At 40.3% G+C, this 25,297-nt stretch overlaps 2 protein-coding genes and 1 long non-coding RNA gene across 3 annotated transcripts in view; 2 read left to right on the forward strand and 1 right to left on the reverse strand.

The window, feature by feature from the left end:
• LOC103459961 (uncharacterized) overlaps window positions 1–17,138 on the reverse strand; it is a 29,738-nt gene extending 12,600 nt beyond the window's left edge. The window contains exons 1-2 of the long non-coding RNA XR_001776237.1: window positions 17,048–17,138; window positions 4,917–5,001 (exon numbers count right to left, since the gene is read on the reverse strand). This is a non-coding gene — a long non-coding RNA (uncharacterized LOC103459961). The remainder of the gene's footprint in view (window positions 1–4,916; window positions 5,002–17,047) is intronic.
• Window positions 6,075–7,546, forward strand: LOC103459970 (ovarian cancer G-protein coupled receptor 1-like). The gene has a single exon (XM_008401925.2). It carries the CDS (start codon window positions 6,267–6,269, stop codon window positions 7,200–7,202), a length of 936 nt encoding a protein of 311 aa, XP_008400147.1. The 5' UTR covers window positions 6,075–6,266; the 3' UTR covers window positions 7,203–7,546.
• On the forward strand, window positions 9,286–12,533 carry LOC103459962 (B2 bradykinin receptor-like). The gene is made up of 2 exons (XM_008401917.2): window positions 9,286–9,364; window positions 11,241–12,533. The coding sequence occupies exon 2, from the start codon at window positions 11,263–11,265 to the stop codon at window positions 12,274–12,276; it is 1,014 nt and encodes a 337-aa protein (XP_008400139.1). The 5' UTR covers window positions 9,286–9,364; window positions 11,241–11,262; the 3' UTR covers window positions 12,277–12,533.
• Window positions 17,139–25,297: the final 8,159 nt, after the last annotated feature.

Here is a 25,297-nt window from a genome sequence, read left to right on the forward strand (position 1 = left end):
CTCTCTCTCTCTCTCTGTGGGCACTGAAGCGCTTCCCTTTACTGAGAAAGCTTGGTGGAATAACCTTTAAGTAACGAAATGGTTGACATTAACTGCTACAGAAAAAAACGGTCCGTGCAGCTGGTCATGTATTTACTGTCATGTGTTGAATGTSTCTTTGCTGAAGGCAGAATGAAGAATGTAAAATGATCCTGTCTCGACTTTCATCCTTCTGTAAACATTTTCTCTGGTGAAATACAGCAGCTCACCAACAGGAGGCTCCGCCTCTTTAAAAGTGTCAATATTTCTGTTTCTCTGCCTAAAGTRAATTTTTCATACTTCATGTATGTGTTTGATATATAACAAGTTGTAAGACAATAAACCGTCTCTTCATACAGATTTTTCTGATCTTGTATTTATTTGGTTTGTGATTATCAAGAGGTTAAAGGTGAAGCTCAGTGATATAAACTGATAAAGCTGAGAAGAAGGTTTGTGTAAATAACAGGTATGTAATCATAAACTTAATATGGATTAATTACCAAACAATTATACCTGATTTACAACACGTTTCATACAGCTAAGTGCATGAAAAGAGATTTATGGAGGCTGGAAATAAAAACACTGGAAAACTGACCAATCTAAGTAAACAGGCAGAAACACAAAGACATAGTTACAGTCAAAGAATTAAAAAAAGAAATTAATTATAAGCAACAAATAGGTGTGGAGAGTCATTTCAGTAAATTAGGATATGGATTCAGATGAAGGAGCTTTTGAAAAAAATTACGTTTTAAAAGTAGTTTTCTGTTGTAATATTCTAATTTTAAAGGTTTTCATTAACTGTAAGCAGGAAGGCTGTTCGTCAGCAGAGCAACGCCTCTGTAAGTTTTGCTCCTCTGGTTTTCAACAGAAGACCTGAAGGTTCTGGAGGCCCAGATCAGAGCTGAGCCTTTCGGGTCGGAGTAATGTGAGCTTTTCTTCAGCATTCCTGCTGCTGAGGCAGCTTTAGTTCCTTCAGAAGGGCCAGAAAGCAGAGCGTTACAGTGATTTATTCTGCTAGTTAAGGATAAAGGAATCAAGGTTGTTTCCCTTCAGATGAGGCTGAACAACAAAGCCAGCGAGGAAAATGTCCGTCTGCAGAGACACTGGTGGTTAATCAAGCGGCAGATATAAGGATCTGTCTGACGGTCGTTCTTTGCCTGATTGTCAACCTCTGTGGTCTTCTCAGGTTTTAATGTTTCCCAGCATTACTTATCCTGTGGTCTCTGTGGCTCCTCCAAGGTTAAACCCGTTATTGGTTCCAACACGTAGCACAGCTCTCTGCYGCCTCCTGTTTCTCATCTTTACAATCTGGACCTCACTTTTTACGTTACATGTCCTCCTGACTGTACGGTGGAGAAGGACGGAGTGATTTATCGGTTTCATTAGCTTACCGTCTCCTCTCTTCAGTCAGAACAATCATTAATACSTTAATTAATACTGTTCTTCCATCTTCACAAAGCCAAGTTTTTTACAGCCTCATCTAAGATAAGATCAGATGGGAACCAAAAACAAGCGAGTCCAAACATGTTCGTCTGCRTTTACCGTATTTCAGATTCCATTACGTAATTCTCCAACGTAGTCGTAGTAAACAGGAAGATCASTTTACATGAGACCGTCTTTAATCTGTCAAAAGAACATTTTGGTTTTGYTCCTCATAAATTCAGCTTAGGTAGAGCAGTGAAACTTACATCAGCATTGGCAAAAAGAGATTTTCAAGTTTTAATGAAACCTCAACAGACTGAATTAGTTTGTTTTACTGCAAAATTCAGGAGGCRCAAATTAATKWACTTCTTTCTGTATATATTTMTCTTCCCAACTATAAATTCTTAAACTGGGAGTTTTTGTTTGCTGATCGTCCTTCACTTTATATTTAAGTTTCTGTTTCCTGACCAAGAGCATGTGCTGAGGTTTTACAGTATCAGTGTCTCTGAATAATAATGRATCCCACCCGCTCCGGTACGCTTGGATAAGCGTTGGTTAAATTTGAAGAACACGTCTTGATGGGGTCWCAGGAGACAGTCGGACCTTCTGAGCAGCAGATCCAACCCGGTCCTGTACCTCGAGCTCTRTGGGGTTTTCTGTGGAACGTAAATCCAAACTATTGACTGAAAATGTGTCTGTTTGTAAAAACTGTTTTCCTGTGCAGATTTCTGTTTCTGTCACATCTGATTGCTTTTATCATTTTACTGCCAMACAAAAATAATTTGAGTAAATATAAAAAGTTGTTTCCATAGAACGATTTCATTTATTTAGGAGGACAGAAAACACACCAGCCCTTCTGAGAAAATATAACTGTCCCGCTCATTAAATAATGAAACATTCACATTTTCATTAACCTGGCCAGATTACTGAGATGTCAAATCAACAAGTCTGAATATCTCATAATCAATAACATTCATCAGAAAATCCTTAAAGAGGTTTATACAAAACAGCTCAACATGAACAACTCTGGCAAATGAATGATGGCTTTGAAGCGGCCTAGTCAAAGTCAGGACTTGAATTCAGTGCAGGTGTTGTGAAAGGRCTGTGAACTGGACTTGTAAAACTCTCCAGATCWGAGCGGATCAGTGGATCASAATGAATCTGTTCAGCTCAGTTCTGATATCAAAAAGYATTTAATCATCTGAAACATTTCTGACAAAATATACAAAAAGAGGCTCAGAACCTTTAAACGGCACTTTATCCTGTTAGTTACATATTTATTGCAGAAGATCAGATTAGAACAAGATTTTTACAAGTGGATCAAATGTTTCCCAGCATCCAGAGTCTGTTTTTAAAAAGATAAAACCTTTCTGYTGATATGATCTACTATTTCCCTCAGGCRCATTTAGAAATGCTGTCAGCCCATTTTGACAAAACATCRCAGAAGCATTAATAATTTAGWTGWTCATGATCTCATCAGCTCACCGTGTCCTTAGCCAATTCTTTTTATTATAGCATATTCCATGAAGTTATCTCCACTGATCAAAACCKTAAATACATATGTTGGTTTTTAGYTATTATTTAATCCGCCGCATTTTGCTTTTTTTCCCCTTAAATTGTAAACTTATAAAACTGAGTTTAATGTGTTTTCTACATCACTTTGAGGAAAATTCACCCGCCTCTGACGCCGGACCGTTTGTGGTTGTTGCCATGGCAACTTTCATATATAACTTTTAGAGCATYGTCACTGAAAGTTTATYGACCTTAGTTTTAATATGCATGTTTCTGTTTACCTTTAAGCTGCTGGTAAACCTGAATGTTCTCCTCTGTTGTGTTTCAAAATGAGATTTTCTACTTTTAATAGAGTCAAAAACAAGAATGGAAAAATAAAACGAGCTTTTCCGTTTCTCATCTGGAAGAACCTGGAAGGTAAAGTATGTAACTGCTTAATTACATTTTTAATTTTCAAATTGTTGCTCAACAGAAGTGGAATAACTGAACATTTACAGGATTATTTAACAGGAGCGTTCTTTTACGTACTTATCTCAGCCAAAATAGAACAAACTGACGTAAAATATTATTTTTATTTTATTAGCTGACAGATTAGACAGATAAATGCGGCGCGGCTCATGCTGTGTGAGAATTTGTCGTTTTCATATGTAATATCGGCTGTTGATAATAYTTTGTGTAACTTAGTTCAGCCTAATATCTTCCGTCTCCCTTTAACKTTTTATAAAACATTGCCTGATATGCAGTCATGATGTAGCCAGAGTGAAAACAGAAATGAAGGCAGTCAGTGCTACAGGAAAACAGAGAACATAAATTAAATCAAAGGTGTGATTATTTTTATCCAGTGTGAWTCTTTGTTATCTTGGTCAAAAGTTTAACTTTATGTGACTCAGTTCCCAAACTGTGGGGCGCGCCCCCTAGGTGGGGCGCGGTGCCATTGCAGGGGGGGCACAGGGAGCCGTCCTCATGAAAAAAAACAAAAAACAAAACATGAACGCTGTATGCGCTGGGTTTTTACCTTAGAATGGCCAACTCTGTTATTCCTATGTCAATTTGATACAGTAGGGGCTTCCACACTTCCCATATCTGTGTCCTCTGTCACTTTTATCAGCMGTTAAAACTGTTTAATCCGTTGTTAACATGTGGTAACCTGTTTTTCCGAGCCGCCTTTAAACGCAACATGAGCGCTACGACGCTGGGTTTACACCTGTGGCAGTGAAGGAGACCTGCTGCTGCTGTGCAGAGCTACGCAGGTGTGAGTTACAATCATGGCAGCAAACCAGCAAAATGCAAAGAACTTTTCACAGTTTTTCCCCCAAACTAACCRACTGTTGAGTAAAGCTGCTGGATGCAGGTAAAGTTAGCTCAAAGACGACTAGCTAATATCAATACAGCACCTTAAGCTTAACAAGTAGCCTGTAGGTTACCGATCTTGTTGTCTATGTTCAGCTACTACATTCATTTCGCCCTCCCTCCTTCTTAGAGACAGGGAGTCTCTAAGAATCCTCTCTCTCTCCTCCCCACCCCTCACACACGTCGTTCAACCAGGCAGCCATTTGTAATCCACAGGGGGCCCAGAAAATGTTTGGAAATCGATGGGTGAGCGCAGGAGAAGRAGTTTGGGAACCACTGGATTACAGAAACATCTTCGCTAAGCTGCACACAGGAAAAGCTTTCAGAATAACAAAATCAAACTGCTGCATAATTAAACAACTTGACCACAGGCAGCCATTCTCAGCTATGTGCTAATGGATTCACCCSGATAATGGAAGCAGAACAACGACTGGAACATCGTTTCACTGGCTGGATGTTTAATATCTGTACAGTCTCAACTCCCTCTGGGTCTCTTGCTGCTACGACAAGACTCTAAATTATTCATACCCCTGGCAGGTTTAGGCTGAAAGTGATCTATTGATAYGACCAGCAGGAATTAGTCAGATTTTACATGTCTGCCTGGTCCGACTCACCTGATTGGCTRCAGTCTGCTTTCCAGAGTCCTGCTGGTCACTTCCTTATTTGARGAGCAGAGTTGACACAGTTGTGATAAACCATCTGTGAAGGGAGATAAAGATTAGGGTGATKGGAAGGAGGCCTTCAAAACTCACTTGGAACTGAAGATAAATTATAAAAATACCAGCAGAAACATAAAAAAATCACATTTTTTAACAACTGACTATAAACAACTAACAGTCACTTGATTGTGCTATAAAATGTCACCATGTGGCAGGAAAATACATAATGTCACCCCTTTAATAACTGCATTGTTTCCTCTRTGTTATAAACTTGTCCTTACTGTAAAGTCTCATTCTTCTATTTTCTGTTTACCTGTAAACTGCTGCAGATGGACCTGAATGTCCCTCAGTGGGACAATCAGTTTCTATTCTAACATTTAGCTCCTAAACTGTTGCCTGGCTCCAGCCTCACATGACACAAATACATTTCATTTTGCTTCAGAAAGCAAACCGTTGGATTTTTAGCTCCTAGTTCTTATTTTCTGGTAACTACAGCAGGTGAATCACAGAGTTATAGTCACGCMACACTCCTGTTTTGTATAGTTGTCCGCAGTTTCCACTCTTTGCTTATGCAAATAGTTAATCTCTCTCATGTTTCTTTCTTTCTTATCTTCTTTCTAGTTTGAGTTTATCACACTTCCAGAGAATCCAGAAAGCTTTTCCCAGCACTTCTTCCCCCGGCGTCCGCTGGTTCAGTCAATAAGCTCTTCAGCTTCACAACATTATGATTAAAAATGGGAAACAGAAAAAAAATCTGGATGTTTCCTGAAATCTTCATCTTGTAAGCACAAGAAAAGAACAGCAACATCTCCCCTTCACTGTTAACTTTACAAAATGTTACTGGATGAAGGTCTGTGACCTTTTGAACCTTTCAGGAGGAGACCGGTCCGATCTGATAGCACATCACTCGCAGGCATCAAAAACCTGCTGACAGCTTGGAGTCATATGAAAATATCCTACTGGAAAGCTCAAAGTGCAGGTGGTACGTTCTGCTGATATTAGTTTTAACTCGGAAGAAAAACATTGGAGAGACTTTCTATAAACACAGTCATGCAAAACTTCCTCTACGTCCCRTGATGACCTGGGAGATAAAACGTTTAGATGAARCGTCTGATGAGCTGGCTCTACTTTAGAATAACGCTGACCCACTTTAGACCTAAAATCTGTTTCCTTTTTGGTTCTGTTGCCTGGTGAAGCTATTTTAAACCCAAGCTTGTTTGTCCGGTCATCTTATTTGCATGACTGAGCGGATCTGAGACTTTTCCRGAYACAGTCCCATTCAGGATCGGACTCTGTGGTGCCAGGATGAATTCCACGCTCATCCKGATCTCCTGCAGCTCCAACTCATCAGTGGAGCAGCACATGTACCCCACCGTCTACTCTTTATTCTTTATCGTGGGGTTTCCAGCCAACTGCCTGTCTCTGTTCGTAGCCTGGAAGCTGGCGCTGCAGGGGAACAACATGGCGGTCTACCTGGTCAGCCTGTGTGTTTCGGACCTGCTCTACACGGTCACTCTGCCTGTTTGGATCGGGATGGCGCAGCGCTGGAACRTCTCTGATCAACTGTGCGGTGTGATGTATCTGATCATGTACAACAGCTTCTACGTGGGCTCGGGTCTGCTCTGCTGCATCTCTGTGGACCGCTACCTGGCCGTGGTCTACCCGCTCCACTTCCACTGGGTCAGAGAGGTCAGGGCCGCAGCTCTGCTGAGCGCTGCCGTCTGGCTCCTGGAGATTTTTCTTCACGTTCTCTTGCTTCACCACATGGGGGCGCTGCAGTCATTCRACTTGTGCCACCAGCCGATGCCCCTGGAACAGAAGGACGCTGACGTTGCCCTGGTTCGSGTGGTGCTCGGCTTCCTGTTTCCTCTGGTCGTCATGACGCTGTGCTTCCAGCAGATCATGCAGTCGCTCAGACAGAGCCCCTCCATCCTGGAGGAAGAGCGGCGGAAAGTCGGGTTGCTGCTGTTGCTGCTGCTGCTCACCTACGTCGCCTCCTTCGTGCCCTACCAGACGGTCATGTTCCTGCGGGTCGTCCTGGAGCCGGGGGCCTGCGGCTGGGCCCGCCGCCTCAGAGACCCGTACCTGGTCACGGTCGCCATGACGACCCTGAACAGCACTGTGGATCCCATCATCTACTGTTTAATCAATGAGAGCGCCAAGAGAGAGATTGGGAGAGCGATGAACAGAGGGAGGAGAAGTTTCATCAAAACAGCGACACGGATCCAAGCAGTTTCCTGAATTCCTCTTCTAACCTGCATCCATATTTAGTTYTATGTCAAATGTACAAAGTTATTTAATTTAGAAAATATAAGCAATGTTTTTTAATTCCACTGTAAATGTTCGATGCATGGACTGAAGTCAACTGAAGGGGGAGATTTTCAGGTTTTTTTATGCCGAGTAAAGGATTAGGCTGTTATCCTGATGTTGCTCAGCTGATAATAAARCACATGTAAGCATCAGCATGTCTCTGTTGCTATGGTAGCCAAAACACACTTTACATCTCCTATGAAATACACTGCTGTTCTCTTCACATTATGTATTGATTTGTATCTCAGGTCCTTTTGGTATGTTWTATTGTTTAATCYTTGATACTGTGTCTCTTAGTTTTTATACTTGCTGTAACATCAATTGCCCAAATACAAATAAATCTGAATCTGAATCCCAAGAATGGATGGATGGACCTGTACACGTTATAAAGAAAGAGTAAGAAATATGTGCCTGGGTATTATACGCAATAGGAAAATAGATTAGGTCGTAAATCAGATTTCACACATTAAGTACTCTACTGTCCCYCTTMTGGAAATAATGGATTTAAATGAAGATAATGGAAGCAATATAACATTATCTTGTTAAAATACAAACGAGATCCAAGTAGACTTTGTTTTTCTGTCATTACATCCAATCAACTGTTTATAATGGCTGATTGGTTTAYTTCTGTTTACATGCTTGCCYGTCATAAACACTGAAGACTCTTTATGAAGTCATTTCAGGAAATCTAATCAGAAAATGAGACGTCTTTAGATCATAACGTCTTTACAAAGTGTTTGATCGTTCAGACTTGACTGTACTTTTGTAAACATGCATGCTCAGGATATTCATTATGACACAATTTCTTCACTTTCACTCTATAAAAACAAAATTGAGTTGTGCAAAAATATTATTGATGCTCTGGGGAGTTTTGTGTGTTCTGCACATTCCAGTCTTCAGTCAGCCAGTGAATATTGACTCAGGGTGAAGCCACTGTCCAGTTCCTTTGTCAACACAGACTGCTCAGCTGTCAATGTGTGTTACACTGTACMGTGTAAACCCRGTACAGTGTTGAGCCATTTTYATCTTTTAACCTKCTTTCAATTAACTTTTYACACAAAATAGCTGAGCACAGAAATTCTTTAATMGAGATGTGATAAAGTCAGACCAAAAAGAGTTCAAGWCAAGCCTTTGAACTTCACATTACTKTTCGAGGGTTTTGTTTTTYATATTCYTGTAAAACTTCCTGGTCATTGACATGGCCTTTGGACAGTCTGTGGCATCAGACTCAGTTTCTGTGAGAAAGGTTGTCCTATTTGGCTGCACAGTGGCGCAGTTGGTAGAGCTGTTGCCTTGCAGCAAGAAGGTTCTGGGTTCGATTCCCGGCCCTGGTCTTTCTGCATGGAGTCTCCATGTTCTCCCTGTGCATGCGTGGGTTTTCTCTGGGTACTCTGGTTTCCTCCCACGGTCCAAAAACATGACTGTCAGGTTAATTGGCCTCTCCAAATTGCCCCTAGGTGTGAGTGTGTGTGTGTGTGTGCATGGTTGTTTGTCCTGTGTGTCTCTGTGTTGCCCTGCGACAGACTGGCGACCTGTCCAGGGTGACCCCGCCTCTCGCCCGGAACGTTAGCTGGAGAGGAACCAGCACCCCTTCCGGCCCCACTAAGGGACAAGGGTGCAAGAAAATGGATGGATGGATGGAGGTTGTCCTGTTTGCTCTATGATCCCTCTCAATTCTCTTCCTGGTAAACACGACTTTTCTTTTTAAGTTTGATCATCACAGTTGGTTGCAAAGGAGTATATGTTTTCATGAGTATAATCCCACATTCTTAAGTAATCYGTTTAACCCACAAATTCATTTCCTGACAGATGTAGCACCATCGACAGTGACATAAACAGGCTCKCCAACTGTAGAACATGCCAAGACGTATTGTTACAAGAAATAAACACTACAGCCCACATTCAATGGACTGGTGGAAAAAAGGCAGTCATTATCCAGTAGGAGGAGAGGGGTGGGAATGAAGCAAATGTTAACATCAGATGTCTGCTCAGCATCAGATGCTTTCTTACACAAGCAAATCTTTGTCAAACAGTAGTTAGAAGCATCGGCGCTGCAGGAGGGTTGCTTCTTTTTTCATTGGGAGAAATTGAAGGTATGCAACAAATTTATACTTTCTATTTTTTGCTTTAATTCATGAATTTTAAACATTTTGCAACATTTACTGCTTTACAAAGCATGCGATTAATTTTGACTTCTTCAGCATGTCAGTCTGCACCTACTAATGTATTTATGTCAGAATACAGTCGACTGTTACAGKGCAGTACTAAAGGCTTAAACCACATACTGCCGTATCTTGGGTTGTTTTGGGCTTTTCTGGTTTTGTTCATTTGTTTTATGTTTGCCTGAGTTATTCTTATTTTGATTAGGTCAGCCTTGCTTCTGTTTCACTTTAGTTCAGTCAGCTCTTTGTTAGTTAGATTTGGTTTATTTCCAGAGTCTAATTAGTTTTTGTCCCAGTTAGTTTTGTTTTCCCTGGTCCCTTGTCGGGGTTTACCCCCCCTGTGCCATCTCTCTCCTCCTCCGCCTGCTTTCTGCTCACCCCTCACAGCTGAACCTTGTTTTCTAATTAGTACCGGCCCACTGTTCCAGAGTCCAAACTCCCTGAATTTAACCACGTCTCTTTCATTCACTGGATCCTCCCGTTATATTMCATGTTCTCTGTCCCTATTTTTCCTGCTCTTGGTCCTTATGATGTCATTGTTTTGTTGTTTTTTTATTAAACTTCCACCAACTACTCACAGCTTCAAGCTGTCTGCGTTTGGGTTCARTCAACACCAAACATGATTGAAGGACCAATCAGACTTGCTTCTTGCTGCAGAACTAGAGCAAATAAGAGAGTGCAAGTCCTTCAGTGAGAAGTCTGGCCAAGCCTTGCTCACCATGGTGGCGCGTTGAAGTGGCGTCGGTTAATATGCTGCAGAAATGAGTTCCTCAGCTGTGGGTTGTCTCCAGGTCCTGAGCTTGTTGTGGGTTYCAGTCGGCCGAGCTGCCACCACCTAGTCGTCCCCCAKCAAGATCCTTTAGTTTCCAGCCTCCAGAGAGTCAGCGGCTCTGCTGCCAGTGACGAGCCTCCAGATCATGGACGCCTTCATTGCAGACAGTCACTCTCTAGATTTTCTTGTTGGCCTTCTCTGAACCACTTCATGGTTAAAATCTTGTTTGTAACTTGTGACTCCATTAGTCTACCTCTTGGTCATCCTCCATGAACATTTGTTTGTATTTTGTTTTGTTTCTGGYCCTCCTTCTCAGGTCCAACCTGGCCTGGTTTGTTTTCTGTTTCTGGTCTTAAACCAGGTCTGGTATCTACCTTGGGAGGGGGGTGATGTCAGGATCTTTGTTTTTTCAGGGGGTTGTAGTTTTATTCTGTGACTAAATCAGCCTAGCTTTTGTTTTGCCTTARTTCAGTTCAGTCTTGGTTATTTTAGATTAGGTTTGTAATTTATTTCCTGTGCTCAGTTTTTGTCAGTTACATTTGTCTTCCTTGCTTCCTTTTTTTCTCTACAAAAACACCAAAAAGGAGAGGGTGAGACTGTCATTAAACGCTTATGCAGACTGGAGATCAAAATATTTTMATCATCCACTCATTGATGGTTTATGTACACATTTATCTGTTGAGTCAGCAGCCCATCACAGGACAAACAACCATGCACACACTTCCTCCTCGGGGAAAACTAGAGAGACTCCTCTTGCACTGGGACCTCGAGCTCAGATTCAAACCGCAGACCTTCTTGCTGCAAGGCATTAGTGCTGTCCACTGCTACACCCACTAGCAACTTAAAGATTTTAAAGGTTGGGGAAGTGTTCTTTTGTTTATTGGATGAACTTTTGGCTAAATGGGAACATATTTTCACCAGTTAAGCATTTTATTATTCATTATATTATTTACATCACAGTTGTTTTTATAAAGTCTAAATCGAACTTCACATTGTTTGATGTTTTCTTTTCCTCTTGCTTGCATCTTTCTTCAGAACGGTGGCTAACATCAGCTCCATGGCTGAAGGACCAAACCAGACAAATTCTAGTTGCTCACTTGAATCCGTCAACTGGTCCTTCACTTATGTCCCAGTGTACATCCTGTTCATCTCTGTTCTGGGAATAGTTTTCAACATCTTTGTGCTGATGATCTTCATCCTCCATAAGAAGCCCTGCACCGTGGCTGAGATCTACCTGAGCAACCTGGCTGCTGCTGACCTGCTGCTGGTCTCCTTCCTGCCCTTCTGGGCTGTCAGCGCTTGGAATAAGTTTGACTGGATTTTTGGTCTTGCCATGTGCAAAATGGTCAACGTGAGCATCCTGATGAACGTCTACTGCAGCATCTACTTCCTGGTTCTGATTAGCATCGATCGCTATTTGGCCGTGGTCCATCCACTGTCCCAGGAAAAACTGCGTCGCCCAAAATTTGCTAAAATTAGTTGCGCTGTGGTTTGGATTCTGGGATTAATTCTTAGTGTTCCAAAATTTATCAACAGGAAATTGGTACCTCACAATAATATTACTTCTTGTCATGAAGCTGATCCAACTATATTAAAGACGACTGAGTGGATGATTTTGGTGTTAGGGTTTTTAATTCCCATTTCCATCATTTTCTTTTGCACTGTGAACATCCTCAAAGCTCTGAGAAACAGATCGATCCAARGAGTAAAKRCRARGAAAAAGGATCACAAGGCCAACACTTTGGTGCTGGTYGTCCTGCTGGCGTTCCTGATCTGTTGGGTCCCGTACCATCTGCGGRAAGTCCCGACCTGGCTCCACAAGGCCGGMATCCTGACAGACTGYASSTMTRAGAAAATCCTGTACTATAGTGGGCAGATCTTCACCTACTTGGCGTTCTTCAACAGCGTTCTCAACCCCATTCTCTACGTCATTGTCGGAMGAAACTTCAGAGACAAACTGAAGGAACTCTTCAAGCAGTGGGACCAAAAACGCAGTGCGACCATYAGCCAAAGAACTACAAGTACAAGGTTTCTACAAAGTGTTAAGTCCCAAAAGAATATTATCAACTAGAATATGAGTTMACTTTTTTTCGCCTCCATTTATTYAGAGGCAACTAAAAAATAAACTTGTTAGCTGGAGGAATGAATACCAATTGYAATCGGTGGTCTAATGTCCAGCGCACACGACACGAGTTGTCGGCCCATTTTCAAAACCTGAGAGACACATTAGCCGACAGGTATAACGGTTGGATCGGGTCCGTCGTGCCGTGTGGTGTCCAGCCACAAGGGCACTAAATRATGGCTACAAGTCCAGTTAATGAATTTTAAAACCAGGCATTAATCAATGCTTTACTAGAATCTACCTGTGATCATCTATGGCAGGAAATTGCMTGCATTATTACGCAATTTCCATTAAATCAGTGTCAGAAGGTCTTGAAACAATATCATCGTTTATCGCAATAATTTTTTAGACAATTAATCGGCCAGCAAAATGTGTTATTGTGACAGGCCTATCAGGCCAGTTTCAGAGTTATCTTTATGAGCTGATGTACAGACAGTGAGACCATAAGGCCAACAGTTCTGCAGAGAAATTAAAGGAAAATATTACGTTGTTTCTGTAAAAGCTTTAACTTCTAAAAGCCAAGGTATACTTATTCATATTTTTGTGCAACAAAAAATGTAAGGAGGATGTTATGAATATATCAGTCTTGGAGTCCAGMTAAAACAAAGGGTGTGATTATTTACCAGTTCAGTTCTTTGTTTTTCTTTATTCTGGTTATTTGTTAACACGTCTTTGCATGAAGTGAGATAGAAAAACATTTATTCTACCACACCCAGTTTTATGTTATTTTAAAGTGCTTTCAGAATAATTCCATAACARCTCTGCTACATAATTAAACAGCATGACCTCATGTTGTATATCACTGAAATAATGAAATAATGGACTGAATCAGGATAATGGAAGCAATCTATAGACGGAAGCAGACTTTGGATTGCATTGTGAAGGCTCCRTATGTTCTGCTCTGTTGCAGTTTCTTGTCATGTAGCTTCAGAAAATATAAACTTGTAATCCAAGACTTATTAACTTTATCTCCATGCAATGTGCCAACATTAGTCCAGCTATCTCAGAAAACTCAGTATTTATTMTGCYGATGTATTTAAATGTCTGCCAAGCGGTTTTTCWGTCTCAACTTTCTGCAGTTTGACTCAGTCACGCTGCTGGAGAGCAACACCTTGGCAAGGATGGGTGCAAACAGCTAATTCTCACATTTAGCTCGACCATTGATGAGTGTCTGTTCAACAGCGTTATTATGGTTCTGGAAGCATTGCTCTTTGTTTTGGTTTAAGACAGGAATGCCCAAGTTCAGTCCAGGAGAGCCTCACTCCTGCAGCGTTTAGACACGTCCATACTCCAACACGTCCGGATCAAAAAGTGTCTACCAGACCAGACAGGAAGGACTGATGGAGGAGTTCAGCCATTTGATTCAGGCCTGTTGGATGAGAGGTGCATCTAGAAGTTTCAGCATAGAAGCATCTTATCTGATGATTTTGTTAATCTGATGTTCATGGTATATTTTCGTTGTAATGCTTAATCCAAATGAACTAGTGTGAGCTCCACGCCAGACGTCTGTGGTCCTAAAGATCCAGACAGAAACGCATCAATCAGTCTCATGTGTTTGACTCTTTGTGCTTCGTATTAAAATTATGTTCATTCTGCCTGCCAGACATTTACTCTCAACTTTTACTCTGACCTGTTTGAGTGTCTTATACTGTAAGCCCTCATATCATGTGCATGTTATTAATAAACCTGACTTTCACCTTAACAGTGCCTGGGTAAGATTTTTCCATAACACTAGACTTAACCAGCTCTGCTCTAAGGGGTTGTGATGTGATGTTCTTCACCGATACAGACGTCTTTCACAAGTTCATTAAAATTTTCAGACACTGTTAATTCTGATTAAATATGCAAGCAGGTCTGATTATTGCAAATACGATTAATAAATAGTATCGCTCTGTTAACTGAAGGATCTCAAAAAGCAACACATCATCTAAAAGAAACAAACAATAATAGACAAAACAAAGTAATTGGCATCTATCAGGCTGGAAAGGGTTACAAAAGTCTTTCTAAGAATTCAGGACTCCAGAGTGAGAGTCATCATCCACACATGGAGGAAACATGGATCAGTGGAGAACCATCCGAGGAGGCGCTGGTCAACCACCAGTACCACATATAAACAGGTCTCATTGCCTCAGTAAAGGTCAGCGTTCATAAATCAACAATAAGGTGCTTCCTCCTCATGCCTGAGAACCAACGGCACCCTCTCCTCAGTCAGGCCTTCAGTATGTTGTCTGGTACTCAGTTCGACTGGGAAATAAAACTTCAGCATCTGCTCCACCTCCAGCTGCTGTGGTTCTCTCTCTCCCTGCTCTGAGTCAAACCAACCTGTTCCCCCCCTGGCCTGTGGGGGCGCTGCATCTAGAACCACTGAAGGAAACGACACAGAAACCTCTGAAGACACTGAGAGCAACTTCCTTCTTCACCACATGGAAACAGAAATGGAGGTGTCAGATTTTAACRGTTGGAGGATTTCTCTTTAGTCTTTGGCAAAAGACCACAAGATAGCGCTAGACTAGCATATCTACTTTGGTAGCATTTACCCAGAATGCCTTGTGCTGTAGTCCAATTCYTGCTTTTGAAGCAGTCTCCGTTCCGCTTGGTGTTCACTTTTGCATTGGAACTGCACCAGAGTTCACTTTTTTGGTCTGCATCAGAGTTTGATTACACACTCACACTTCCCCAAACAAACCGCACTTTCAGGAAAACGGACTAGAGTTAGATTAAAGGAGACTTAACAGGCCTGGTGGGAATTAACCATTATTCTCTGGTGATGGCACTAGCACATTAACAGAAATACTTGTATTGTTGACGCTATTCTTTTGCTACGTAACTTATAATAAAAAAAACATCTTATTTCTTTACAGCAGACATGAAGGGTGCTTTTTCAAATAAGCAAATCTATTTCAGAGTCCTCCTGGGCCTCCATCCTGACTCTGTGAGCTAAACATTTCCTCATCCAATCCAAAGTGGAGCATAGAGTTCAMATCTCTGAACTCAAACTATCCTGTGTCTTGATGTCAGCCTCTACTGTGTGAGATACAAATATACTGAATTGTTTCTCAGTCGCATGCTTTGGTTTTGCTCATATCTGAATAAATAGTATGGAAATTGTTCAGATTTTATCATGTTTGTTGGAAACACTCCTGAGCCACTGATTGCCCTGCAGCTGAATCAGAGGGAGTGGTGACTAAATAAAAACAAACAGCATGTTCTGCCTTTCCTCCTGGCCAGATGAGCCGTTCTGCTCAGGTGGAGGGAAGCGTCTCCACCTCCTCTGTGGTGGCTGACATCATGATGTTTATGACCCGACAAAATCAGATTCTCACTCTAACAGAAACAGGGTCAATTTGGGGAAATTTCCTGAAACCATTCTAGTCTCTGACAAAACTCTTTACTTGGGGTAATGCAGTTTGTTAGCTAGTTTGTAGTAACACTATTTTATTCTTGGCAGTGAAGGGGAGAGATTATATATATATATATATATATATATATATATATATATACTGTATGTATGTATATATTTCAAAAAGCTCTGATCATTTATGGACTTTATTTAGAAATGTGGACTGTGGATGCTAACATTAGCATCTGTGCTGCTGCTACATGTTTAGCATTGAGATGCAAATTTAGGCTTGAATATCTTCACTGAGAGGCTAACTCCTTTTAGCTTCACTTTAACACAACAATAGTCTTTTTGATCAGATAGATTTAGGAGTAGAAATTAACCCCCAGTGAGTTTGGTGTCGTTAGCGGATGTTGCTTGTGCGTCAGATTTATGGGTGTACCAGAAACGTGCAAATAAAAAGTTCCAGCAAGAATCTTTTTAAAGAAATAAAATGCGAGTAACTGCATCAAAGTTTCAAGGTGATAAAATCTGTATTATTTATCGAAATTAATGCGTTAAAGTCGCAGCCGTAGTCTTCACTAATGTTAACATGCAGATGTTTCATTGTCAGTTTTGTTGACTTTTCCTTTTGTTTTCTGCAAAAAAAAAACAAAAAAAAATTGTAATAAAAACAAATAGACTTTTTGTAAATCTTTTGTAAGTGCATATGTTTTGATTATTTGAAAGATTGAAGTCTGTCTAAAAAGCAAAAATAGGGAACAAATATTTTACAGTTCTATAACAATGTGAAGACAAAGAGCAGGTCCTGTTCTGGTGACTGAGAAACACCTCGTTACCCTGATGGAGCTGGCACACCTTAACGTGGCATGTTCAGGTTAAGTCATTACTTTTATACTTTTTATATCAAAATGGTTTGTTGCATGATCTTTTTTAACCCAAATAAGACAGTCATTTTCTCTTAAGGATATTTCTTTATTTGTTTTTGCAAATTAAGCAACACATCTTCCAAGAGTTTTTATTAGTTTAGTGGGAATATTTGATCTTTCCTCTTTCCCAGCACTTGAAATATGACACAAATGATCTCAAGAGAATAATTCCTGAAATAAATCTGCACATATTGTGATTTGTTCACATTGCATGCTGTGCAGGGAGGAATCATGAGTCTTTATTTGGTGACCCGTTACTGAACTGGCAGCCCATCAGCTCCTAAATGTCAACATATTGTGGCAGAACTGTAAACAGCTGCATGCGTGTTATCCGGACAATGTCACTTTCACTGCAGGGAAACAAGCCTCAGCAGCACTAAGGCATTTATATATATATATAAATATATATATATATGCTCTGACACTTAATAAGCAAAGTAAGTCATGTTACCTGGCAACCTTGGATGTGCTGAGGGTAATGTGGTTTTTTGTCCTCAACGTTTGACGCTGTGATACAGAAAAGACGAAACACACGTTGAACTTCCATTAACATCCAACAGGAAAGTTTATCCTTCTTCTCTATAATGAACATTCTCCATATTTAGTACTTCATATCAAATAATTTCGTTTTTTCAAACCTTTTGTATTTTTAACAATCAAAATAAAAGTACCGTATTTTCCGCACTATAAGACACACCGGATTATAAGGCGCACCTTCAATGAATGTAAAACTTTTTTCATATATACGGGCACCGCATTATAAGATGCATAGAATATATGCTACAGTAGAGGCTGGAGTTACGTTATGCATCCACTAGATGGAGCTGCGCTACAGGGAATGTCAATAAAACAGTCCAACTCCGGTCGGTGAGGAGAGCCTTCCACGACTGGGCCGGGGCGTGGCCGGACGATGGTCACCCTTCTCGGTTTGTGCACAGCATGTTCGTGGAGAACATGCTTCGTTCTCCACGAACATGCTAAATGAACGACAGACAACCCGATTCTAGACCTGGGGGGGGCAATCCTGGTCCTGGATGGTCGGTGTCCTGCAGCTCTTAGATGTCTCCCTGGTCCAACACACTTGAATCCAACAGCTGAATCACCTCCTCAGYGCAGGCAGGTTCTCCAGAGTCCTGCTAACAACCTCATTATTTGACTCAGGAATGTTTTAGTAGAGACACATCTAAAAGTTGCAGGAAACCGGCCCTGGAGGCCTGGAGTTGCCCACCCCTGTTCTAGACGGTCGGTAGGTAGATGGGTCAATCAAACTTTATTAATAGATTACAAACCAGCGTTCTGACAGCTATCCCAGCATGCACCACAAGCTCCTTCTTCTACGGGCGAAAATGAAGTCGGCGGCTGCTTACAGTAGCTGCTAGACCTGTTGTGGCTCAATAATGGTCCATATATAAGGCGCACCGGGTTATAAGGCGCACTGTCGGCTTTTGAGGAAATTGAAGGATTTAGATGCGCCTTGTAGTGCGGAAATACGGTATATGAATTTGCTTTTAACTATTTTAATAGCGTTCACAACTTTTATTCTGCACAAATAAAATATACTTTAATATTTAAACATCTTAGCTTTTAACTGTATTGTTTTACAGAATAATAGTACTTTATCTGCTACACAAAAACTACAAAACTGCTCCTTCAGTGCTGCATCTCTTTACTGAGCTTTACACATAAACAGTCATTAGTTACTCACCGAATGTCGTAACAATATGGTTTCTGCTTTTGCAATAACCACAAACAAAACTCCATTTTACAAATAAAGAGAATAAAATAGCATACTTTATTTGAAAATCGTTTCGAAATGTGCAAAATGCAACCAGTTCAAAGTGAATTCAGCAGTCCTTCAAGCTGTTTCTCAGCTAGCTCAACACACCGTATTTTCCGCAGTTCGCTAGCATTAGCATAAATTAGCCTCCAGAATTATGTCGCGTTTTCTACATAATAGTCATCACAAACTGCATAACGTGACTCACTAGTTGACTTCCGATTCAATAACCTCTTCAATTCCTAAAGGTAATCAATATTTATGCATCAAAATACATTTTTACTGACCTGTTATACAGAAAAATGAGATACACGTTGAGCTTCCGCATTTAACTGGAAGGTTTATTCTTCTTCTGTGTGCCCAACCTTCTCTATGCCACCAATGCGACAGACGCCCCTAGCGGTTGTATGTGGAATCGCGCTGAATAGCTGAAATGGCACTGAAAAAAGTGGCTTTTGGACGGATAAGAAATGATTTTTTATCAGTTTGATAAACACCACTTGGGATTTGATCTGATACTAAAACCAGAAGACAGCTCACGTCATAAAGTATGACTCCATTTATTGAGGTGATAAATGGAGTTAGATATAAATAGTGACCCGGGGTTAGCAGCTAATCACAGCAGATAATGAAGGTTTATCTGAAGATACAAGTTGTTCAGTAATCTGATTAATCTGGACCTGAAACTTTTCATCTTTTTGTCTGAAAATAATAACAGCAGGGTGAGATTGTTTTAATGGGTTTATTCTATTTTTCAGAAGATGAGCCTGATATGTGCTGTCTACATTAGAAAGCTCTTATTGTCGTCATCTCTGCCTGGTTCCAAACTTAGAAAGGTCAAACATCTTGGTTACTAATAAAAGTGATTTTTTTTTACTAAGTTTAGCTGAAGTTGTTATTAAAGCAACCTAGACTTCCTGAACAGAACCAGGCTGATGTCCTCCATGCTACGCTGCACTGAAGCAGTGATTCATGCAAAAGGAGCCCAGACCCAGTAAAGTGCAACACAGACAGGCACACATTTTTGTGTTAAATATCCTTTAATGGTGTTATATAACATTCTAATCTTCTCATTGTTTTTATTTCATTTCATTTTGGAGTGGACGACCTAAAGGCTCTGCATGCATGCTCTCCCGCTTCGCCACACGGGGGCGCTGTTATCCTTCACATAATGTAATCAGCCCAGGTTCATCCTTCATCAAACAGCAACACTGAAGAACAACCAGAGTCCTGCAACATGTTTCAGACACTTCCATGTTTCTAATGAGGCTTTTACCAACTGACTTTAAAAAACTAAACTAAACTCTGTGGAGGACAGAAAATTACATCAGAATTATGTTTTAAACGTGCTGAAGGTAAATAAGCTTTTATTTTAAACAGGAACACGTAGAGCTGATAAGTGCACTATGGAGATGGCAATAATGACCATCAGGCAGTCATCACCATCACCAACGTAACGACACAACAAACCTCTCACTCTGTGTCCAGATTAAAACTGGCCTGTGTTTGTTTTTCTCCTGATTGCTCGTTTGGAAGCAGACGGATGAAGAAACGTGAAGCTGACCGGATCTACGCTGCAGGTATGTGGACATACAGGAGAAAACTGTAAGTAATCAGCTGTGAGTTTTAAACCTGAAAAAAAACAGAACTTAATTATTAATTTGTTCAAAACAGTATTTTATTACTTTATACAGAACTAATGTTTGATGAGTCTCCTCAGGACAGGTCGGATGTAGATCCTTTCACCCAGAATAGCAGCTCAGAAATGTTGGAAATGTTTCATTTCATCCAGACGTCTCTGGACTACAATTACAAAAATGTAGTAACTGTTTTTGTGGAGGTCTGATGAATTCATTAAATTGAACTTGTGCAATTTAGCTCAGGAACAAACACATTATGGTATGTGATGCACAAAGTGATGCTATAAAGTTTCATTTTCCACAGGGTTTCTGTAGGAGTTCGGTCAAAATGCCCTTTGGAATAAAGAGTCCTGGGAAAAGTTAGTTCTGGGAATTTTGATAGTTTGGCTCCAACATGGTTGGAAATAATTTCTCTGATAAATTTGGGCAAACAGCAAAGACTGTGTTTTATAGATATATTCTCACATAAATCCCATCCTGACGTCCTGCTTTGTCTTTTATCTTGACTTTGCTGAGACTTCCTGTGATTCTGTTTCCTCAGTTTTTGTCCTCGACTCTTTTTTATCTCAAGTTTTCTGTATTTACAGAACGGATAACGTGATTCAGTTTCTGCTCTTTAATAACTGGACCAGTTAATAAGCAGCAAACCACTCAACATCCTGCCATTGTCACCACGAGACGACATGTTTACAAGAAATCAGTGGCTGCAGGTCTGAACGTCTGCTTCCTGATGTGAAGCAGGTCACTAGATATATTAAGATTTTAATGTTTTATAGTCGCTGGGAGTATTTTCAGTTGTTAAAACATGATTCCATATCAAATATTAACTCCATAATTATAACCCAGCTGAGATATGACAGACAGCTGAGAAGTGAATAAATATCCTGAAAACTCTCCTTCATTTTTACTTTACACTTTGATTTCTCCCACCAGGTTTGATTGTTTAATTAAAATCAGTTCGCAGGACGAACTTTATCATCAGAACATCTGATTCTGCCATCAGCTATGAGAAAYGTTTGGTTTCCCACCTGCTCAGCAGCTGATTTTAACCAGTCACCTTTTGTTGTGTTTTCATAACAGAGGCTTTATTTTCAGCCCAATATCTGTTTAACTGCATCAACAGATAAATATACATGACAAATGCATATTAGCACAATTTCTTCCCTTGTAAATTTGATTGATATGCATTTATTAGAGTTTTCAGTTTCTTCACATTTCTGAATGTTTTAAGCAAAAATAGAGACTTTAAGTTTCAATCCTTAAAAGGGAAAACGTCACATTTTTAAAATATAAATATTATTCATGGCTGTGGTTGTGAAATGTTCGTATGTTGCTCTCTAGTGGACATTGTAGGAAATGCAGTCACATTTCTTTGCTGTTTAACTTCATACTTTTCTGTGACGTCATTAAGAATAAAAACATTTGTTCACTGAATGAAAATCATCTAAAGACAAATTTTCATTCATATATTTGATGATGATAATCAAGATTCCAGCTGTGGCTTATAAAGTCTTTCTAAACATACAGACACATTCAACAAATTATCAAAAATCATTTCAAGAACTTTATCACTTGTTATATATAAATATTAAGATAAATTACACTGTGATGAATATTTGCAAGCCTCTGTTTCTGTTACTTATGATGATTTTTCACTTACATGAAATGAAAAGATCCATCCATCCATTTTCTTGCACCCTTGCCCCTCAGTGGGGTCAGGAGGGTTGCTGGTGCCTCTCCAGCTAATGTTCCGGGTGAGAGGCGGGGTCACCTGGACAGGTCACCAGTCTGTCACAGGGCAACACAGAGACACACAACCATGCACACACACACACACACACACACACACCTAGGGACAATATGGAAAGGCCAGTTAACCTGACAGTCATGTTTCTGGACTGTGGGAGGAAACCGGAGTACCTGGAGAAAACCCACCATGCACAGGGAGAACATGGAGACTCCATGCAGAAAGACCGGGAATCGAACCCAGAACCTTCTTGCTGCAAGGCAACAGCTCTACCAACTGCGCCACCATGCAGCCCAAAATGAAAAGATGACATTTAAAATTAAAATATTACATCAAACCAGTTTGATGTAATAATATTAAGCGACCCGACTCCAGAAAATGGATGCATGGACATCAAACCAATAAAAATGAATTGCCTTTTAAAATAATCATGGTTTGGTGTTTGTTTTTGATAATATCACTTATATTCAGTCTGTTCAGCTGCTTCCTCTCTAGTCTCATCACTCTGTTCTTCATCCTTTGCTTCTGCAAATGAAAAATCTGCAGAAAGAAACATGAATCCTTAAAGACTCATTAATGTGAGAGTTCAGCTGAAGATAAAGTTCAGCAATGCAGAGCTGAAGAGTTTTAGTTTAAATTTCTGCAGATGGTGACTTGCAGGATTGTTGTTGAAGCTGTTTCCATAGCAACACAAGCCGACTGCGTCGTCGTCAGTGTGAAACTTTGTTCTTCTGAAACATAAAATCCTTCAGCTAACCTCAACAAGCTGCAGCTCCTTCACTCAGCTTCACATTTTATCACATTACAAATACAAACAATAATATGTTTAATGTTACATGGCGCACAAAGCAGAATATAGTTTGTGAAGTGGAAAGAAAATGAGATGATTTTCAAACAGATGCTAAAATAAAGAACAGTGATGTGTTTTTGAGACTAGCAGGTCTGTTGATGTCATGGATTTTTGTCTGATTTTATGAACAAATAAAATAGAAACCAGGAAAAGTGTTATGGATTATGGACGTCCACATGTCTGGTTCATCCTCAAACAGCTTCCAGATCCACATTTATCCGTTCAAACAATAAATTCGGACAGCGAGTGAATGTCCAGAGATGGTTCTGAATCAACCCGGAATAAAACCTGTGAAGGATCTTCATTCGTTTTCCACAGTGAGACGTTTCCTGGACCAACAGCTCACACTCTAAAAAGAAAAAGTTGAACCAACTTAATTTATTAAGTTTAACCAACTCAGTATAATCATCCAACTCAATTTGTTAATTTTTTAAACAAATTGATTAAGTATGTTTAAGATAACAGATTTAAGTCAGTCTTACTCAGTTTAGTTTACTTCAAAAATGGTAAATTGACTGAACTTACACAGCACTTTTCCAGTCACTTTGACAACTCAAAGCTCTTCACATTAGAGTCACATTCACACACCAACATCTGTATGTGGCAGCAGGAAGCTGGAATCGAACCTACAACCTTCCAATCACAAGATGACCACTCTACCCACAGAGCCACAGGAATCTGTCCCTGGTCAGCTTGAGTCATGGTCAGACGTGCAAATATTGAACTTTATTTCAAGTAAAGTCAAAGTAAAAAGGTCCTTTAAGGAAAAGATTTGTAACTTTTAAATTAGAGTTTATTTAGAGGACACTGTAAAAAGAGTTTTTCAAAATATTTAGTTTGGAGCTACTTAAAAGTTTGAGTTGACTTTCTGTAGAATTAAGACAAAGAGATTTTAAATGTTTATTAGAAGACAATCAATGATTTGAGTAAGAGTGACTTAAATGTGTTATCTTAAACATACTTAATACATTTGTTAAATAAAATTAACAAATTGAGTTGGATGATTAGAATATATTGAATTGGTTAAACTTAATAAATTAAGTTGGATAAACTTAATTGAATTACTTGTTACCCATAGAAGCAATTCAATTAAGTTGGTTCTACTATTTTCTTTTTAGAGTGCAGAAACCAACAAACACAAAAACCACACTACAAAAATCCTTCCTGTGGTCTGATGAAACGGACCAGAACAGCTGAGTTCTGCCATCAGCAGTCGGTCATGCCGCCCTGCAGAGTCCAGCTAACGAGCCATCAGTTGGATCCAGCAGCTCTGCAGGAACGCCGCTGGGTTCACCTGTCTCTGACTTACCTGAGAGTCTCTGTGTGACAGACTGGCCACCTGTCCAGGGTGACCTCTGCCACTCAGCCGGTGACCCCTGAGAGGGACTCCAGAAATCTGCTGTTTGCACATTTAACTGGGTCTAAAAAAGACTAAAACCAGCAGAGTAAAGAGAGAATTAACACATGAAGGCAGCTTCTGCTGTTCCTCACTCGTTCATTCTCCCAGCAGCCAGAACTAGAAGATGTTGTGAGGAACTGAAGAAGTGTGATGGCGCTAAGAGCGACGGGAAGAGGAAAAGTTGGAGGAAGTGCCAGACTGTGGCCCCGAGCRGCGCAGCGGGTTTGACATGAAACGTACCGAWACACAGACGAAAATCCGCCTGGCAGCTTCGACATCTGAGACTCTAAAATGAAGCGAGGTGTAAAGTGAAGTAATCAGAACCGAACCGAACCGGAGATCCTGAAGAACAGCATGTTCCAGGAAGGTTTCATCAGAGCAGGAGCAGTTAGCTTTATTCCACCTTAGCAAATGTGCTAAAACAGTTGAATCTGACTGAAACCATTCTGCAAWAAAAATATTTACAGGCATTATAKTTAGATTYATTACCAGCTTCRGAGGAGTCAGAGTCTCTGCTGGTCTTTTCTTCTTCACACTCTATGTGGATATTTTTATGGCTGAGTCAGACTGAATACATCTGCAGGACTGGAAAGATACCAGAAGTGTTGAGACGGACTGGATGAACATACAGCAACAMGTAACATTTTTCAGGTCAGAAGCTGTTTCCATTCAACTGTCTGCAAAATCTGAGATAGCTGTAAAATAAATAAAAAACAAAAAACAGGAATTATGTAATATTCTGTCACACAACTCAGCTGGTTTTCACCAGATTCCTGTACATTTTATACATAAATACACACACAGCTGTCTGACATGAAGTTAGGCTGAGTTTTTCTTCCTTTTGTTTTGTAGAATCAACCTTTAACTGTTTGGCTTTGGTTAACCATTTAGTTCCTGTGTGTTTGTGTTTATTTCTGAGTGGAGCAGCCATCATGATGCTGCCACCACCATGCTTTACTGTGGGGACGGGGCTGTGCAGGTTTAGTCTTTCYACACATATTTTACTCAGAGGTTCAGTTCTGATCTCATCAGATCTCTCACCGCTGAGCTGGTAAACGTTTGTRGAGTTATTGTTGCTGCTATTTTCATCTTGCATACGAAAAATCAAAAAGTGTGTGGGAAGCTCTAAGTTACAATCTTTGTCCCGGATCTGTTGACAGCCGGGTTTAAATTCGTTTCATGCTCCTCAACCTTCCTTTGATTGCTCTGGCTAATATTAGGATGTGAGCCCACGCATGCTGTCAGCGTCTCCGGATGAAGCCTTTATTTACACACACACACACACACA

Source organism: Poecilia reticulata, unplaced genomic scaffold (genome assembly GCF_000633615.1).
Source record: "Poecilia reticulata strain Guanapo unplaced genomic scaffold, Guppy_female_1.0+MT scaffold_145, whole genome shotgun sequence".
NCBI lineage: Eukaryota > Metazoa > Chordata > Actinopteri > Cyprinodontiformes > Poeciliidae > Poecilia > Poecilia reticulata.